This window comes from Mirounga angustirostris, unplaced genomic scaffold (genome assembly GCF_029215605.1).
Source record: "Mirounga angustirostris isolate CCGP_5_RB_7025 unplaced genomic scaffold, mMirAng1.0.hap1 SCAF_6, whole genome shotgun sequence".
Classification (NCBI taxonomy): Eukaryota; Metazoa; Chordata; class Mammalia; order Carnivora; family Phocidae; genus Mirounga; species Mirounga angustirostris.
The window spans coordinates 53,507,997-53,529,036 of record NW_026991714.1 but is presented as its reverse complement, the minus strand read 5'-3'; the positions used below and the strand labels follow the sequence as shown (position 1 = coordinate 53,529,036).

Genomic DNA, 21,040 nt, shown 5'->3' with positions numbered 1-21,040 from the left:
GACTTATTTCTCTGATTCTATTTTCATGGATTCTGAGTTGTTTCTCCCTGGCCTCCTCTTTTCCCTTTTTATCTATTATATTGTCCTCCAGGTCGCTTATTCTCTCTTCTGTCTCAGTTACCCTAGATGTTAGATTATCTAGATTGGATTGGATCTCATTGATAGCATTTTTAAGTTCTGCCAATTCACCTTTTATTTCTGCCCTTAGAGACTCTATGTTGCCATTAATTGATTTCTCCATTCTAGCCATTGTCTTCACAATTGCTAGCCTGAATTCCATCTCCAACATCTTGGTTATATCTGCATCCATTTGTAAATCTGTGGCATAAGTCATAATCTCTGAGTCTTTTCTGTTTTGGGGGCTCCTCCTCCTAGTCATTCTGTTGATGGGTGTTTGAGGGAATGTATAGAGTTGAAATTATTGACCAGAACCCAAGCAAGAGGCACCTGTTTTCTAGGGACCTTAGGGTTGCTGGCCTCTTGTTTTCCCAGCCTGTCTTCTGGGGGAGGGGCCTGCCACGCTGTCACTCAGGCAACCCTGTTTGGGCGGAGTTGACCTGCGCCCTTGTGGCGGGAGATGGGCTCAGTGGGAATCAGTCTTTGGGGCTTTTGTTCTCTGGCGCCTTTCCCTGGTGGCTTTCCATGTCTCGTCCATGAGTCAGAGCAGAAGAGACCGTTTCCAACCCTCTGCCTCAGAGCAGAGAGACCGCAGTCTGTTCTTCAGTGAGCCCTCCAGGCCACACCATCTCCATTTCTGTCTGTGCTGCTATAAACTGCAGCGTCCTGGGTTGTGCGCCCCTCCGCAGTGCACCCAGTCCTGCCTCCAGGTCAGGGCATGTCTCTGCCCTTTGTGCTTCTAAAACCGCCAGCCGCTCCCAGTTCACTGCGTGCGCGACTCCACCGCTCCGGGTTTCCACCCTGGGGGCTACAGTTCACCAGTGAGACCCTGGCGCTCTGGTTTTCCATCTGGGGGGCTGCAGTTCACATGCACGTGACTCCATCGCTCCGGGTTTCTGTCCCAGGGACTGCCCTAAAGTCCTTTCCCGATGCTACCGGTCTGCCAGTCTGTGCCCCGTCCGCAGTGCACGAGGGTGTCACTCACCGGCAGTGTAGGATCCCCATGGCCATGCACCCTCCTGCTGCCGTTTATCCTCTGATATCTGCCCGCAGAATCATGGCTCCCCGCTTTGTACCTCAAAACCAACTGCTGCGATATTCTGTTTGTAGAGATCCAGATCTTCTTACATCTCAGGCTGGTTTCATGGGTGCTCAGAGTGGTCTGGTAGATATCTAGCTCAATTCCGGGGACCAGCTGAAATAGGGTCCCCTACTCCTCCGCCATCTTTCCCCTCCCCCTCAAGGCTTCTTCCCAACGTTTAAAATTAAACAGTTCCTCTCCAGTATGGCTTCTCTCCATTTCTACCACACTGGGTGTTTTCCCCTGCAAAATATTATGCTGAGACACTGACCATTTGGTATTAAGACAAATCTCCCAATCTATTGCAGCCAGACTCTTGTAGTTCTCCAGCATCACATTTCTGCACAGCCTTCTCTGAGTTTGATCCAGCAAAATCCACTTCTCCTGGGTGAATTCCACAGCCACATCCTCAAAGATCACTGGGTCCTGAGAATAATTTGTCAGACACCTGGTCACTATGCTTTCCTCTTCTGACTTCTCCTCACAAAGACAGAAAAAAAAGGTGACCACAAGAGAAAAGATCAATGGCTGGCATCCTGTGGGTATGACAGTAAAACCTCCCTGAACCCTTCTTGTTCCCAAAGTCCTTCAAGACAGTTATCTGAATTTAGTGGAGATAGGTCAATCTCAATTCCTCTTGATTAAGTAGCAGTGGAGTCTTGCCACATACCATCAGTCTTTAAGCAACAGGTAGTAGTCAGCTGTCATGAAGCATCATTCATTAGTCAGCTCTCGAATTTCAATAACTGACATCCAGAAGTGCACTGCGTGCCCGCCGGCAGGAAACACAACTGCCAGGCTGCAGGGGGCGGGGGTCGCAGGAGTCGGAGTCACCACGACCAGAAAAGGCCCGGCCAGCACGGCTCGCCCCGGGGCTACCGTCACCGCCCCCGGGGACCCAGCCGGCCCCGGCCCTTGGAGGAAGGGACCTTCAACCCTGCGCCTCCCCCTTGGGATCCTTCCTTCCCTCGTAGGCACTCCAAGGCCGGCCGCTGAGGGTAGGACTTCCCTTCAGACACGGGAGTCGCGTGCGGCCCCAACATGGTATCTTGAAAGGATTTCATGCCTTAGCTAAGGTTTATAATCTGGATTGATGAGTGAGCTAATATAGCAGAATGGTGAAGTGTTTGGTCTCAAAGTCAAACCACCTGAGCTTGTAGCTTGACTTTGTTACTTATTTCTTGTGTGAATTTGAATGAGTTTTTTCTTTGTTTATCTTCTCTGCATCTCAGTTTCCTTACTTGGCATGGATTTGTTATGAGGATTAGGTGAGATAATCCACATAAAATACTTGAGAAAGCACCTGGTACACTAAATGTTAAGTAGGTATTAATTATTACTAGTTATTCTTCTTGTCTAGCTCCAGAGGGTATGTCAGCCACCTAGACATACCTTGTCTGTACTCTGAATTTGGGGCCTCCACTCTGAAACCAGACTCTTACCCACCTTACAGGCTTAAGGAAGGTAAACATCACTCCCTCCCACATAGCCATATGTGGAAGGACAGTGAACACCCTGCTGCACTGTGGAGCTGGAGCAGAAAGCAGTGCATGTGGACCAGAGTTGCCAACTTGCCCGAGTTCAAGTGAACATTGATGAGCCAAGACATTCTGTGACAACATGACAGCAGCTTGTATTTGTTTCCTCTTTCCTTGCTGCTTCCTTTTCAGTGAAACTTTTGTACAAAACAGACCACTGTACAACAAAGAAATTTCCAGGCCCTCAAATGGTTTGTTTCTTAAATGTTACCTGATCAGACCAAAGTTCAGTACAAATACTTGGAATTGTATAGGACTTTGGAATGTGTTGTGATCAACATGACTGATGAGAACAACTTAGGAATTAACTTCTTCAAGTGGGTGTCAAAAAATTATCTTATTTCTAATTCTGAGACTGCTATCTGGAGAACTTCCTTCTTGGATTACTTCCTTCCTGGATTTGGATTTCCCCCTGATAATCTCTGAAAAATAATATTCATCCCCACTCTACTGTCAGAGTCTGTCTAAAAGCACTTCAAGAGTTCCCCCCAAACAGTAGGCAAAGGCAAAGGAATAAAAACCCTTCCTGGTTTGATAGGTTCTCAAACCTGTCTTTCTATGTTTCCATGATAAGCCAATTAACAAAGAAGTTGGATGATTTTCTTGCATCAAAAACAAAGAAAATCCAGAAAGAGAATCTTATTATATGAAGAAAGACATTGTTTAATATGGATTAACTTTTAGGGTAGGATAACTTTAGGTAGGAATTATTTTGTTAAAATTTTTCTGTGACCTGAGTTAAGATTGCAAAATGCAAATCTTAAATTATCCTGAGAACCCTTCATACGGTGTCAGTGATTTTACAACTCTCATCTAAGTCCTTTTGACTGTTTAATCAGAAAAAACTAAATTTGTCCAATCTCAGAAGTCCCCAAGAATTCCAATACAAATATTTACTTTTTAATTGAAATATATTTATCATATAATACTGTGTAAGTTCAAGATGTACAATGTTAGTTTGATATATTTATATATTATAATATGATTGCCATTGTACTGATAATTAACACCTCTATCATGTTACATAATTATGCTTTCCTTTAAGAAGTTGGAATAATTAAGTTCTAGTCTCTTAACAAGTTTGGTGATTTTAATACAATATTGTTGTCTATATTCACTATACCATGCATTAGATCTCTAGGGTTTATTTACTACTCATTGCAAGTTTGTACCCTTAAACATCTGTCCTAATATTTCTCAAGTCATTCTTCACCACAGATGAGAGACTAAGTCTTATTAGTGAGGACACAATAATAATAGCAAGTGGCATCCTCACATATCACTTTATAATTTATAAATAAGTCATTTCATATACATTATCTCATTTAATCCTCACAACACTGTGAAATAATTATGAGAGATATAGTTATCCCAATTTTTATACATGAAGAGGACAGAAAGAAGAGGAATCAATAGAGATGACAGAGAATGGATGGCCACTCATAATTTATCCACCCATTCTTTCAACAACCACTAATGAATAATTATATGTTTCAAGTTACAAGAGGATATAGCAATAAACCAAATATTTATAAAACCTATAGCTTAATGAAAGCAACTGACAGTTAAAGAGATAATAAAATAAGATAAATGTTGGGATATGGATCTCTGAGATCAAAAAGCAGAGACCCCTACTTTAAAGGTTACAGAAAGCCTTCTTAAGGAACTTATATTTCAGCCAAGATATAGGAAAGGTAAGGAGTTAGCCAGATAAAGTGGAAGTGGGGATGAGTAGTCCTAGAGGAAGGAACATCATGTCCCAAGGACCAGAGATGAGTGATGACAAATAATGCTTACCACAAAACCAAAAGAATTTTATCATGATGGAGAAATGCAAGATGGAAAAGGAACAAGATGAAGCTGTAGAGTTAGAAAAAGCATGAAAGTCATATGGGACTTTATTTATTTTAAGACCAATGACAAAACAAAAGCTAAGGCAGCATAAAAAACTAGGAAAGTAAAATATTTTGGAGGTCAAGGACCAAGGAAAGCTTCAGGAATATAGTCAATGATATCCTAAAAAGAAGTCAAAGAATAAGAGAACTGAGAAGAGGCCACTTGAGATATCATGGATGACCTTAACATTTTCAGTTTGGTGGAAGAGGAGGAATACAAGCTCCATGTGTGATTAAAAGACAAGGAAGTAGAAACAAATGTTGTGTAGACTATGGTTTGAAAAGTTCAATTCCCTTATTGCTAGAGTCGGTCGCAGGGTCAAAGAAAGTTTTTCAAGACCGAAAAATTTAAACATGTTTGAAGGCACAGGGAAAAGGTTGAGGATAAAGGTAGAAATTAAAGATGTCATTAATTCATTGAAGATTATGGACGTGGTAATATACAGCATACTAACTATAGTTAATAATATTGTTTTTTAAAAAATATTTTATTTATTTATTTATTTGAGAGAAAGAGAGAATGCACAAAAGAGTGCATGAGCTGGTGGGGGGGTGGTGGAGGGGTAGAGGGAGAGGGAGAAGTGGGGTCCCCACTAAGCAGGGAGCCCCACACAAGGCACGATCCTTGGACCCTGGGATCACAACCTGAGCCAAAGGCAGCTGCTTAACCGACTGAGCCACCCAGGCGCCCCTATAGTTAATAATATTTTATTGCATATTTGGAAGTTGCTAAGAGAGTAGATCATAAAAGCTCTCATAACAAGGACAAAAAGCATTGTAACTCTGTATGGTGATGGATGCTAACTACACTTATTATGGTGATCATTTTGCAATATATACAAATATCAAATCATTATGTCATACACCTGAAACTAATATGTTATGTCAATTTTAAAAAATTAAGGAAATAGGATACATGGGAAGAGTTAAAATGAAATGCTCAGGGGGCGCCTGGGTGGCTCAGTGTGTTAAACGTCTGCTTTCAGCTCAGGTCATGATCCCAGGTTCCTGGGATCGAGCCCCACATCGGGTTTCCTGCTCAGTGGGGAGCCTGCTTCTCCCTCTCCCTCTGCTGCTCCCCCTACTTGTTCTCTCTGTAAAATAAATAAAATCTTAAAAAAAAAAAAAATGAAATGCTCAGGTGAGCAAGAAGGCTCAGAAAAATATCTGTGTACATGTTTTTAAAGCCCAAGTACCAAATCCAATCCTACCTATTTCCCTCTCCCTGGCTACTTAAACTATAACATTCCTGAAATGCTGTGTCTTTTTATCATTTGGTCTCTCTGTAGCGGGACACTTTCATGTTGGACCCAACTTACTTATCTTCATCTTTGAGATGATGTTTAAGATGATGTTAAGAATTGTTAAGTCACATATCCTTGAGATATGGAAAGACAACCTAGAAAATAAGTTCTGGCATATGAGGATATTCTTCTCCATTCCCATGAAAAGGGGAAGTGCTCATATGCAATAAATGGGTATGGAAATGTCTTCAGAATTTGAAGTGAGATGAGTCAGGCTGTTGTCTTTCATCACTTTAGTAACCAAAATGGCAAGTTCTCAGATCATCAAAGCATTGACAATCAACAAGGAGAAACCTCTCACAAGCATTTGCAAAGTAAGCCACCCAATGACGGTTGTGCCGTCAACACCCACAACACACACACACACACCCCAAAATTCCAGCAATGGGGTTTTTCTTAGACATTTCAAGGGATTATGGAATCAGATACCCTGGAAGATTGCATCTCAAAGTATTTCAAGACCTCTTACATCTATATGTGTGGATCCTCCTAGGCCGACAATGGAGAAGTAGAGGACAAATCTATCCCTTATGCAGGCTATAGGCAAAGAATATTGAAAAGAAAATTGATCTATTTGCAGATGCTGCAGAGCTGGATAACAGGACTCAACCAGAAGAATCACCTAATATTCTAAATATCCTCAACATATTCAAGCTTTGGGCCAAGACCAACAGTGTGAAATTTAGCTGGCACAAATCTTAATTCCTGCATCTAAAGTAAATACCATGATTGCATTTGAGCAAAGTGGAGGCAAGCTATGAAAAAGATCTGGGTATTTTAGTTGATCACAGGTTTAAGATGACCCAGTATAGCTACTAGAGACATCTAATGACACTTTAGACATACTAAAGAACAGTGTCTTCACTGAGAGAGCAAATTACCTCCCCATAACCTTTACAAATCAGCCCCATTCTGAAGTGCTTTATTCCAGTTTAACAACTGGACTGTGAGCAGGGGTAGGACAGCCATGATCACATTTATATACCAATCTGCAGTATTCACATCTTTAACATATTCTCTAATATTGATTTTGATCCCCATAATCATCCTATGAGATAAATGTTATTACATCCATTTTTATAGATGGCAGAGCTAAAGTTGACCAAGGTAGCATGGTTTATAAGTGACAGAGCCAAGTCATTGACTCTTAGACTTCCAGTGTTTCATCTGTACCATCCTATAACAACTGTGATGTTTAACCGAAGGAGAGAGACTTAGTGATTCATGTTAGCACTCTTCAAACATTGGAAGGACCATTATAGGAGTTAATGGATAGATGTTAAGAGAACTGGATATGAGTAAAGGCTAGATGACTGTCACTGAAGGAGTAGAAAGGTGAAGAAGGAGAATGGAAGATAAAGCCCATGTAACTAAAAGGAGTGAGTACACTAAACTGTATTCCCTAGTAAAACTTTCTGTTTTAAAAAACACTTCAAAGAAAATTCCTGAACAAGAGTTTGTGCAAAATTTTCCTTAACTCTCATTTTCTCTATAAAATTTCCTCTATTTTTATTATGAAAGCAGAAGTGGAAAAATGGGAGGGAGAATGCATTGAAAGTGACTCTAGAAAAGGAACCACTGATGGTACCACCTCCCTAAAACTTTAGGATTACATCAGCAAAGCCTTTTATGAAACATACCAATTCTTCCCACTCCATGTGAAGGAAGACAGAGAGTAAAGGGTGAGAGGCTAATCTTTTCCCAAGACAGTGTTTGGATCTAGCAGAAGTATATCCTTTCACACTCAAAATTCATTCTAGTCCTTCAAAATATCATATAAAATATCAAGCCAATTTCTGCTATATCTACCTAAATCCAGTAATGGAGAATGTCAAGACATAGTAGAAAGAGCACTGAACCAGTAGTCAGAAACTTTGCTTCTAATTCCAGTTCTGCTAGGTACCACCTGACTGGCCTTGGGCAAGCTTACACTCAGGTTTACATTAGGCAATGGGGCTGTCAAGGTCTGTAGCACCTCATATAGGACTTATGAGCATATACTGTGTAACAAGGATTAAGAGTGCATGCTTTAGCATCAGACAGCCTGATTTTAAAGCAATTCCCTGCCACTTAGATGTCTCGCCTTGAGCACTTCACTAATTTTTTCTAACTTTAGTTCCGTCATATGCTAGTTAAAGTTATAGAAATGAAAATGCATATGAGAGCCGCCTGGCTGGTTCAGTGGGTGGAGCATATGACTCAATCTTAGGGTCATGAGTTCAAGCCTCATGATGTACATGAGATTATCATGTACATTTCCAATGAAGGTAGTCACTGGTCATTATACTTATATTTTTGAGAAGGCAGATTTCAAAAACTTCAAAGAAAGTTAAATAGAATTCAATGAAATATAATTGGGAGAGGGACAGGGAGTGGACCAAGAAAGTTGGGAAACTATGAGAAAGAAATTGCTGACACTACAATAGTGTACCACCCAGATGAGTAAGTAAAGAAAGCCATATGGAAGGAGATATGTGGCTATACAAACAGCTTTTCTGATGGGCTCAGATCCAAAAACATATAAATTAAAGATGAGAGATGGGGCATATAACCAAGACAATTTTAAAACAGTGACACAAACCTCCCAGAATAGAGGCAGGAACACTTGCTTTCGACCAAAATGAACTAAGGTGTGTGAAAAAACATTCCGAAGCAAGAAAAAAGACTGCTTTATTTGTGTTTTGTTTTTTGCTTGTTTAAAGAAGACTAACAAGAAAAGAGTAAGAGCTTGATTCCTTGGGGATAATATTGTCATATTAACTTGCAAGCAGAGGAACCTGAGTTTCTCAGGACCTGTTTTGCTTTCCTCCAATTTCTGTCAGGAATATTTATTGAGCAGCTGCTATGTGTCAAACATCGTTCCAAACACTGAGCGTTTTATAATGATGTGATATAATCGCTCTTGTCAAGAGTTTGAGAGTCCAGTAAGAAGATAGGCATGAAAATAAATAAATATAAATTATATAATTAAATGTGCTAAAGTAATTATAGTAATGGAGGTGAGTATGAAACCCAAGGGAAACATAACTAAAAAATTACCCAAATCTGCCTGGGTTTCTAGAGGACAATTCACAGAAAGAATAGCATTTAGACTGAGACATCTCAGTTAATGAAATGCTGTACAAACTGGAAAGGATAACAGATAAAAGATAAGAATATACTAGAATTTTCTGTCATGTTGAATGAGTTTAGCTCCATTGATCCTGGTGAATTCTTTCAGTTTGCTAAAAAAAATTTACTAAGATTTCATAATGCCTATCAAATTTTGGAAATAGTAGAGAACCAGAGAAATTCCAGAAGACTAAAAATTAGTAAATATTTAGACTTTCAATTTTAAGAGGAAGGATTCAGTGAAAGACAATGTTGTGGATTGTTTGAGAGGACAGGCTCCAAATTTACACTGCTAAGATGGAGTTCTGGCTTTACTCCTTACTGTTGTGTAACTTTAACTAAGTTATTGAATATCTCTGTTTTTCAGTTCCTCATCTATAAAATGGGAGAATAAGAGGTTCTATTCAAAAAGGTTGTAGTGAGAATTGCATGGAAAGTGCTTAGAAGAGTACCTAGTACATGATAAGCTCTCAATAACTGTGAGCCATTTTATAATTCTACAAACTGTAGATGAAATGGTTGGCCTCACTCACAAGAAAGACTCCAAAATATAAGGTTTAAAGACTCTTACCACAGAAAAGGAAGTGATGATATTTTAGGACGAGGGTGGGTTCTCTAAAAACAAGTCGTTTCAGACCCCCATACATTTCCAGTATTGACCCATGTGTCTTGCCGGCATGGGAAAGGGATTTTGTGGACCCAGAACATATGGATTTTATCAAGGAATTTTTCAACCCTTATAAAAAAGATGAGAAATGCATACAGGTTGATGTTCTGATTGGGCATGTCCTTAACTAAGTCAATGAAAGGATCTTGCCCAGTACCCAGGGAAGGAATGTACACGGAAGGCTTTAGTAATACACACAGATGAAGAACTATGCTAGACACCAGAGAAACAAAATAAAATCATATTCCTATTCTCAAGGAGATTATAATAGATTAGGGGAAATAGATGTTTATACAAATGCTTACTATAATAACAAATATATGTCAACTACTATAGAAGGCAGAGTCGTCCATTCTGCTTAAGTGATCATGAAAGGCAAAGAGGTCCCAGCAGGGAAGATACTTGGACTAGTTTTGAAAGCTGGCTTCTTGACCTTGTTAAAATATTTTGAAAAACACCTCGTCATGTTATTTTAACTACCAAAACTTCAAAATATATGATTGTTCTAATGACAATAGTTCTATCTATTTATTGCTAAAACAAAACTATCCAAAATAGTTATAATTAAAACCATCATTAGTACAACCATGTCTTATTGTTCAGGATTGGAGTTTTCTTAATTTTGCTCCTCTGGCAGAGCCTCCCCTCCCCTCTATTGCTTCTATCACCACAGACCCCCTCCTCACCTGAGCTGTCTTGGTAGCCTCTTGGGTGGCTTTGCTCTGCCTTGCCCACCCATCTTTCACCATGCCACCTGAGCTATCTTCTCCAAAACAGATCCCATCAAGTTGTAAACTCCTAAAATAAAAAATAAAAAGTCCCTAAATAGTAAAGCATAGATTCCTTGGACCAGCTCTACAGCTACTTGGGATTTGGCCTCTTGTCCTGTATCAGCTCCCATCTCCTATCTCCACAAGCCACCTTTGCCAGGCCATGGGACCACACCTGCTCTCTTCCACATTTCTATGCCTTTGCTTGCACTTCTCCCTCTGCCTGGAGGGCTACCTCCTACTGTGTCATCACACATAAATTCAAATACTCCACCTTCTCTCATTTGGCTAGAATGTGTTATTCCTTTATTAGAGCCCTATACTTATCATAAGACTTGCTTCTTTCTTTGTTTCTTTTTTTTTTTTTTAGATTTTATTTATTTATTTGAGAGAGAGAGAGAGAGCACATGTGCACAAGTGGGAAGGAGGGGCAGAAGGAGAGAGAGAAGCAGACTCCCCACTGAGCAGGGCAGGGAGCCAATGCAATGCAAGAGCTTGATCCCAGGACCCTGAGATCATGACCTGGGCTGAAGGCAAATGCTTAACCGACTAAGCTGCCCAGGTGCCCCCCTTGCTTCATTCTCTATTGTATTGGGTGAAATAATGGAAAAAGAACTGGGCTAGGATTTGGACTATCCAGATTCCAATTCCCGCATTACTTCTTTTCTTCACCGTGTCTCAGTTTTCCCATTTGTAAATGAGAAATGTGGGATTAATTACAGACAGTCCCTAACTCATGATGATTTGACTTATGATTCTTCGACTTTACAATGTGCAAAAGCGATACACATTCAGTAGAAACTGTACTTCAAATTTTGATCTTCTTTGATCCTGGGCTGGTGATATGTGGGACAATCCTGTCTCACGATGGTAGGCAGGGGCAGTGAGCTGCAGCTCCCAGGCAGCCGGGCAGTCAGGAGGATAATCGACTGATATCATTAACAACCATTCTGTATCCATACAACCACTTCGTTACTTTCAGTATAGTATTTAGCAAATTACGTGAGATACTCAACACTTTATTATAAAATAGGCTTTGTGTTATATCATTTTGCCCAACTATAGGCTAATGTAAGTGTTCTTCTAGCAGGACTAAACTAATCACATTTCTCCATGTCAACCCCTAAGCACATGATAAGTTTATAGCAATCAATTCTGTTTAAAGTGTCTTAAGAAACTTGAAGAACTTGACCTACATTAACTAAAGACACCTGAATGATTGCTCGAGCCTGAGTGGCAGCTGTAGCTGATCCCCCCCCAACACACACTTCTCTCCCCTTTTAAAAACTCCTGCCTACATGAACAGGGAAGGTGGTTTTTTGGGACATTAGTTTGCCATCTTCTCAGTTAATTGACTTTCTCAAATAAAGTTGCTTTCCCTGTGCCAACACCTTGTCTCTTGACTTGTTGGCCTATCATGTGGTGGGCAGATGGGACTTAGGTTTGGTAACAATTTTGGTGAGCCTGCCAGGAGAGTTTGCTCATGGTTAGCTAGCCCAGTGCTGGGAAGACTTTGGGAATGGTCCCTATAAACTTCTAGAACTGCTTTCAACCATGGACCCTCCCTTCATTTTTGAGGTCAGTGTAGTTTACCCCAGCTTTCTGTAGGAGCAAGGAGCCAACCTCTGGATGAGTTCACAGACTCAAATACTGGGTGGGTTGCTGCTCCAGTTTGTACAACTGGAACGCCCTTTCTTTGCTGTTTGTTTCTGTTGCTTGAGGTAATTGGCTAGTAAAATTAGTTGTTGGACTTTTTATCCAATTTGGTTTTGGATTGTCAAGTAAGCAGCTTTTTTGTAATTGTGTGTGATAGTCATGGGAAGTTTAATACCTGTTCTACCTTGACAGGCTGTTTGAGTGCATTTTGAAGAAATAGCCCAATTTCAGATAGTCGTCCATGTCCAAGAAAATGACCCTTTATTGTGACACAGCATGGACACAAAATATACCCTGGAATCTGTGAATGATGGATTTTAAACAGCTCCTTGAATTATCATACTGCTTTGAAATTGGAGTTGTATTGCCAGAGATCTGGCAAAGATGATGAGATTCCCCTGTGTGCAAGCTTTTTTGCTCCTCTATCAGGAGGAGACTAAAAGGGAAGTTGATGGCACAGAGACCAGAAAAAAAGGCTATTCCTCTGGTACTATAAGAAGATGGGGCAATTTAAGGGAGGAAGAAGGCAGGATGATGTTATAAGCTCTAAATCCTTTACCTGTCCTTCCACCCTTGCCTCCTCTAGCCAATTTTCCATCTCCTTTGGCTGAAACACTTTAGCTTCTGGAAACTGCTGGGGCTTTAACTCCTCCTCAATAGGATACCAGGGAAGCACCAGGGCCTGGAGTAGTCTCCCCTTATAAGAACATCAAAAGACTCAATTTGGCTAGGAGAAATTCTAGCCAGAGCAGAGCAGTTCCCTGCTGTGGTATAAACCAGCATGGACAACTGGCCAGATACTTATGGACTTACAGTCCCTTTTCTACTTCAGATCTGTTGAATTGGAGGAACAATAATCTCTCTTACCAGGCTGATCCCCTTGAAATGACTGAGCTATTTACCTCAGTATTTGCAACTTACTGACACTCTTAGGCAGATATTCAAACTCTTAAATATGCTTTCATGGTCAATAAGAAATGATTAGTGATAGAGAAGGCTTGTGAAGAGGCATGCAGGCTCCATTATAGAGGAGCTAATAGAACACCCAGGTTGATTTTGTGGTTCCCTTGGTGGAACCAAATTGGGATCCCAATGACAGGGGAATGCCTGGATTTGGTTACTGCAAGAAGTACATTTTTGATTGGTTTCAGAAAGGGGGTTCTCAAAAGAAACCCTAATAAAATACAGGAATTCCAACAAAAATCTAATGAGGATCCCTTTGAGTTCTTGGAGCACATTTACCAAATGTACCAAAAGTATACAGATGCTGATCCTGAGGCACCTGAAAATATTCAGATGGCTAATATGACCTTTATCAGAGTGCTCCTGACACTAAAAGAAAACTGCAAAAGTTGGGTAAAGCATTAGGAATGAATCCATTGCAGCTAGTGAATATAGCATTCAAAGTATACTATGGCAGGGACTAGATACCAAAAAAGAGAAGATGCAAAGAGACAGGGTACCACTTTGTGGAAGCCCTGGGTGGCTCTCACAAATCCGGAGCTCTTTGGAAAAATAAGGGAGGTCCTTTAGTTGAAAATCAATGTGCTTACTGTAAGAAAGAAGAACACTGGAAGAAGAGCTGACCTAAATGAAGAAAGAATAAAAAGGCTAAGGAGGGGAAGGAAAGAAGTATCAAATGATCAAACAAGATGCAGGTGTCTATGAAGAATAAAGGGGCCCAGGGGCTCCCATTGATTTAATGAAGCCAATAGTAATTTCCCCACAGGAGCCCTGGGTAAAATTGACAGTGAGGAGTCAACTAATGGACTTTTAGTAGACCCTGGAGCCACTTATTCAGTTGTCAATACTAAAATAGTAAAAAGTTCTAGTAGAAAATCTCCATAATGTGGATTACTGGGGAATTACAACAAAAAACCTTTATGCAAGCTATGAAATATAAATTAGGAGATCAGAAACTATGACAGATTTCTGTACATGCCTGAGTGTCCCATCACCATAGTTGATTGAGACTTGCTCTGTAAATTGAATGCTCAAGTCACTTTTTCTCCAGGAAAAAAAGCAGTGAAGAATCCAAGTACCTCCTGGACAAGCTTAAAGACTGCTGGAAGATGAGGCTTTAAGATGATTCTGCTGGGAGATAAGGCTTCGACTGCTGACTTATTCCCACCTGAGATCTACGAAAAAGCAAGTAAGGCTGTATGGGCAGATGGGAACCAGGTAAAGCTAAGAATGTGGAACCTATTTCCATCATGTTGAAAGAAGATGCCAAAAAAAAATATCCTTTGAAAATGTAGGTTCTTGGAGGCATATAGCCAATCCTCCAAAACTTTTTAAAGTATTGGCTCATTAGACCTTGCAGGTCTTCCTATAATATTCCTATTTTAAAAAGTCATGTTCTCACCAAGACAGCATGGTATTGGCAAAAAACAGACACATAGACCAATGGAGCAGAATAGAGACTCCAGAAATGGACCCTTGACTCTATGGTCAACTAATCTTTGACAAATCAGGAAAAAATATCCAATGGAAAAAACACAGTCTCTTCAATAAGTGGTGCTGGGAAAATAGGACAGCTACATATAGAAGAATGAAACTGGACCATTCCCTTACACCATACACAAAGATAAACTAAAAATGGATGGAAGACCTCAATGTGAGACAGGAATCCATCCAAATCCTAGAGGAGAACATAGGCAGTAACCTCTTTGACATCAGCCACAGCAACTTCTTTCAAGACACATCTCCAAAGGCAAGGGAAACAAAAGCAAAAATGAACTTTTGGGACTTCATTAAGATAAAAAGCTTCTGCACAGCAAAGGAAACAGTCAACAAAACTAAGAGGCAGCCCACGGAATGGAAGAAGATATTTGCAAATGACATTACAGATAAAGGGCTGATATCCAAGATCTATAAAGAACTTCTCAAACTCAACACTCAAAAAACAAATAACCCAGTCAAAAAAATGGGCAGAAGACATGAACAGACACTTCTCCAAAGAAGACATACAAATGGCTAACAGACACATGAAAAATGTTCAACATCACTAGCCATCAGGGAAATACAAATCAAAACCCCAATGAGATACCACCTTACACCAGTTAGAATGACAAAAATTAACAAGGCAGGAAACAACAAATGTTGGCAAGGATGTTACACTGTTGATGGGAATGCAAGCTGGTACAACCACGCTGGAAAATAGTATGGAGGGTCCTCAAAAAGTTAAGAATAGAGCTACCCTATGACCCAGCAATTGCACTACTAGGTATTTACCCCAAAGATACAGATGTAGTGAAAAGAAGAGGCACATGTACCCCAATGTTCATAGCAGCAATGTCCACAATAGCCAAACTGTGGAAGGAGCTGAGATGCCCTTCAACAGATGAATGGATAAAGAAGATGTGGTCCATATATACAATGGAATATCATTCAGCCATCAGAAAGGATGAATACCCACCATTTGCACTGACATGGATGGAATGGAGGGGATTATGCTATGTGAAATTAGTCAAGCAGAGAAAGACAATTATCATATGGTTTCATTCATATGTGGAACATAAGCAATAGCCCGAAGGACAATAGGGGAAGGGAGGGAAATCCAAAGGGGGAGAAATCAGAGAGGGAGACAAACCATGAGAGACTATGGACCCCAGGAAACAAACTGAGAGTTTCAGAGGGGAGGGGGGTGGGGGAGGGAGTAATAGGGTGATGGGTATTAAGGAGGGCACATTTTGTGATGAGCACTGGGTGTTATATGTAACTAATGAATCATTGAACACCACATCAAAAACTAATGATGTACTATACAGTGGCTAACTGAATATAATTAAAAAAAAGTCACGTTCTTCTGAATACTGTTTTGTCCAAGATCTCTGGGCTATTAATGATATTGTACAAGAAATGCATCCAATTGTGCCCAATCCAAACACTCTCCCAACTGCTATACCTGGGAGATATGACTGGTACTTGGTCTTGATTTGAAAGATGCCTTCTTCTGTATCCTGATAGATGAGAAGACCCAACTGTTATTTGCTTTTGAATGGTAGGAACAAGATACTGAAACCACCCACCAGTATTGTTGGACAATTTTATCTCAGAGGTTTAAGAACTCCCCTACCATTTTGGGGGAATTACTGTTCAGAGACTTGACAATCTTTCAGTTGATAGAGGAAGTCCTCTTGCAGAATGTGGATGATCTACTGGTGGTTAGTCCTACTTATGGAAGGTATTTAGAGAATACCATCCTCTTATCAAATCATTTGGCTGACTGTGGATACAAAGTATCCCCCCACATGGTGCAAATTTGCAAACAAGAAGTAACTTACCTGGGCTTCAGCCTGACACAAGGGCAAGAAAGCTTATTGCCCGACAGGAAAAAGACTATTAGTGTGCTCAAAGCATCCACCACTAGGCACCAATTACAGGGGTTCCTAGGCATACCTGGATTCTGCCCCATTTGTATTCCAAATTATGGACTGATAGTTCAGCCCTTATTTGAGGTATTAAAAGGAATGGATGCTGAGCATCTAATTTGGACAAAAGAGTGCCAGAGAGCCTTTGATACTATAAAAGAAAGTCTGCTATCAGCCCCTGTTTGGGGTTGCCTGATCTAAAGACAGCCTTTAAATTATATGTTCATGAAAGACAAGGCATTGGATTAGGAGTATTAATCCAAATGCTGGGGGATCTTCCCCAACCTGTAGCCTATTTTTCAAAACAGTTGGAACAGACAGTCAAAGGATGGCCACCCTGCCTCCAAGCAGTCACTGTAGCTTGTGATACTTTACAGGACGCTGAAAAATTCACACTTGGCCAACCTATAACTGTCTATGTACCTCATTAATGCTACTCTGTTGGAACAGAAGGGTGGATTTTGTCTTACTGCTGGCAGAATGGGAAAATACCAAATGATTCTACTTGATAACCATAATGTGAAATTGCAAGTTACTTCTGCTTTAAACCCAGCAACTCTGTTTCCTGATCCCAATGATCATCTTGAATATGATTGTTTAGACATTGTGGACTTAGCATGTTCTGATAGGCCAGACCTTATAGACCAGGCTTTAGAGCATCTGGATTGGAAACTCTTTATGAATGAAAGTAGCTTTACAGAACAAGAACAGCCAAAGCCTGGATATGCTGTGGTGACTCTTGGAGATAATTGAGGCCAAGCAACTGCCCCCAGGAATCTCGGCTCAGAAGGCTAAAATCATTGCCCTAATGAAGGCTCTTCCTTTTGTTTGCTGGTGAAAAGGTAAATATATACACTGACTCTCACTATGCCTTTTTTTTTTAAGATTTTATTTATTTGAGAGAGAGAGAGAGTGAGAGAGAGCATGAGAGGGGATAGGGTCAGAGGGAGAAGCAGACCCCCCTGCTGAGCAGGGAGCCCAATGAGGGACTCAATTCTGGGACTCCGGGATCATGACCTGAGCCGAAGGCTGTTGCTCAACCAACTGAGCCACCCAGGTGCCCTCTCACTATACCTTTTTGATAGTGCATGCTCATAGTGCCATTTGGAAGGAGCAGGGACTCCTGATATTTAACAATAAGTATATTAAGCACTCTATGGAAATTTTAGCTCTACTGGAGGCTATACAACAGACATCTAAGGTGGCAATCATCCAGGACATCAAAGAGAGGAAACCCATGTAATGAAAGGAAATCAGCAAGCAGACATTGTGGCAAAACAGGCTGCTAAAGAAACTATTTTTGGGGTACTCTGATTCCTCATATATATCTCTCCAGTTATCCCTCGTATCCTGCAAGAGACAAGAAACAAGCTAAAGAATGGGGATTTACTGGGCGCCTGGGTGGCTCAGTTGGTTAAGCAACTGCCTTCAGCTCAGGTCATGATCCTGGAGTCCTGGGATCGAGTCCCGCATCAGGCTTCCTGCTCAGCAGGGAGTCTGCTTCTCCCTCTGACCCTCCTCCCTCTCCTGCTGTCTGTCTCTCATTCCCTCTCTCAAATAAATAAATAAAATCTTTTTAAAAAAATGGGGATTTACTAATACAGAGATTACATTCCTCCTGGAGGCCTCAATCTACAGGAAACACTGGAAAAATGAATCACACCTTGAAAAAAACTATAGCTAAAATTTATCAAGAGACTAACTTAACATGGAATAAAACATCGCCTTTGCACTGCTCAGGATAAGGGCAGCTCCCCAAAGCAGGTTGAAATTAAAGGACCTTTTGAAATTGTGCATGGGAGACCTTTCCAGGCTACAGTTTTGACCTCCTTGTCCTCTGAAATCAATCATGAATTAAATGTTATAGGATATGTTCAAAATTTAAGTTAAATATTAAATAGTATGCATGAGTTTGTTTCTGCTAGATTTAGTTACCTGACAAACGATTGCACCCCTTTGTCTCTGGTGATCAGGTGCTACTCATGACCTTGAGGGAACAGGGACCTGATCACCAACTTGCTGTGAAGTGGATGGGACCATATGACATACTGGTGACGACCTAATCATCTCTTAAGTTGGCTGCGGTGATACATCACAGATGGGTGAAGTGAGCCCCACTTGGGGAATCAGAAACACAACCTGAAGCTTCCTCATGGACATGTGAGTCAGTGGAACATGTATTCCACAAACTTACTTAAGCTTTTTATGCTATTTATTTTACTACTAAAATGGGCTTAATAGTACTTATAATAGGAGTTGGCATATATATGTTCATCAAGTTGATTACGATTTGCATAGCTAAGGGATGCTCTAAATGGGAGGAAACTAAGAGACAGTTCCCAGTTTTTAAGTCCTCATCTAGTAAGGGTACAAATTATTTTCTAAAACAAGTTCAGTTGTTTCACTCCATGACCTCCCTCCAATGTCCCAATTCAGCAGGAACTAGTTAGACTCTAGACAGCTTCCTTTTCCCTTTAGTTCTCTAAGGTATGGAAAGAAATAATTGACAGGGAGGGGATTTGTAGCAGGACTAAATTATAATCAGCACATTCCTGCACATCAACCCCTAAGCAAACAGTAAGCTTATAGCAATCAATTCTGTTTAGCGTTTCTCAAGGAACTTGAAGAACCTGGCCTATGTTAACTGAAGACACCTGGCTGATTGTTCAAGCCCAAGCAGCAGCTGTAGCTGGGTTTCTCACACACACACACACATACATAAAATTCTCTTACCCTTTTTAAAATCCCCTGCCTGCACTGAGATGGGAAAATGGCTTTTTTGGGATGTTTGTCTGACATCTTCTAGGTTAGCTGGATTTCTTGAATGCAGTCACTTTCTCTGCCCCAACACCTTATCTCTGCACTGGCTTGTTTTGTGGTGAAGATTGGACCTGAGTTCAATAACATTCTGAGCATATTTAAGGTAGCCTAGGTGAAGCTGTGATGTTTGGTAGATTAGGTATATGAAATGAATTCTCAACTTATATTTTCAACTTATGATAGGTTTATTGAAATGTAACCCCATAGTAAGTCGAGGAAGATCTGTATCTTTGTATAAGATACCTTTTACCTCTATAATTCTGTGGTTTGAATTCATCTATCTCTTCCTAGATGTAGCCTCTTAAATCTCAATGCCTTATAAATCTTCACATTGTCTGTAGCACCTAACTGCACTTTGTACTTGGGAGAACCATGACAAATATTTGTTGAGTAAAATGGATGAATGAGTGAATGAATAATTAAGATATTTTCTTTATATAAAATTGAGTCACCATTATATATGGAATTTAAATACTGTACTTAAATAAAGTATATTCTCCATTTAACTGTGTTTCTAGAAAAGATCTAGACAAGGCAACTAATAAGAATAAGCTATAGAGATTTAAGCTTTTTAATATTCATCATTCCAAGCACAATGCAAATGTCAGTATGCTAATATATAAAGTGTGAAGAGGCTGAATATGTACTTTGTTGCTCACTAAAGCTAAAAAAGAAAACAAATTTAAGATAGAGAAAAGGCTTCCTACCTAATATAGCTAGTTGTAAATTAATAATAACACAAAAATCATTGGTATATATTGAACTTTCTGTTGCCAGAAACTGAAACTATATTATGTAGTATAAATAATTTTCCTTACTTTACTGATGAAAACACCTCCCTCCAGAGAAGCTACACACATTACTCAAGCTCACATAGAGTGCAATTGGCAGAGTCAAGATTTAAATTGAGGCCTGTCTAAATCTAAATGCATCTCCTAACCACAGCACTCGATTCCCTCTCCTGAGATGATACAGCCTAGAAAATAACAGATGTTTTCATATATTTCAAATGTTTTCAAATATATTAAAATATTTTCTAATATTCAAACATCTTAGAGTTGATGGGCCTCATTTTGTTGAAGGGAAAGAGACCCATTTACACTAGCTCAAGGACAAAGAATGTTTGTTGAGGTGATTTATAAGCTCTAGAACAGGAACTGAATATTGGGTCAGAAACTGCAGCATCTCTGGGCATTGCCTGTTTGCAACTTTTTCTTTGCAGCAAGTTGCATGGTCTCTCCTTCTTTTTCTCCCATTCACATGGCAGCAACTGCTTTTTCTCTTACATCAGTTCTATTCTTCCTACCTGTCAACAGCTCCATGGCATCATTTAACTTCTCCACTGCTAAATGATAGGTTTTCCTTCTATGTTCTAGATCAAATTCCTAAGAAAGGAAATTGGATCCTTCCAGTTCATTTTTTGTGCAAGCCTGGCTTATACTGTGCCTCTCTAGCTCTTTCCTGAAAGAGGACACCCTGACCAGCCAACATTAATACCTGGTCTACTTGCCACGTAGATGCCTCTTTCTATCCATTTGCCTTGAGATTACCTACTCTCTACCATTCCACAGTTCTTTTCACAATCAAGTTTTTACAAAGACTAGTATAACTTACTATCTCACCTTCCATTTACTCCACATCCAGCAACTGTGCTTCTCATTTGTTCATTACTGGAAATCTGGATTTTCCTCCCATTATACCACTGAAT

At 40.2% G+C, this 21,040-nt stretch overlaps 1 protein-coding gene across 1 annotated transcript; it reads right to left on the bottom strand.

Annotated features, from left to right (window-relative positions):
* Window positions 1–1,327: 1,327 nt before the first annotated feature.
* Window positions 1,328–14,354, bottom strand: LOC135364670 (uncharacterized). The gene is made up of 4 exons (XM_064593554.1): window positions 14,271–14,354; window positions 12,699–12,836; window positions 12,508–12,575; window positions 1,328–1,784 (listed from the first exon to the last, which is right to left on the bottom strand). Exons 1-4 carry the CDS (start codon window positions 14,352–14,354, stop codon window positions 1,328–1,330), a joined length of 747 nt encoding a protein of 248 aa, XP_064449624.1.
* Between the last annotated feature and the right edge of the window lie 6,686 nt (window positions 14,355–21,040).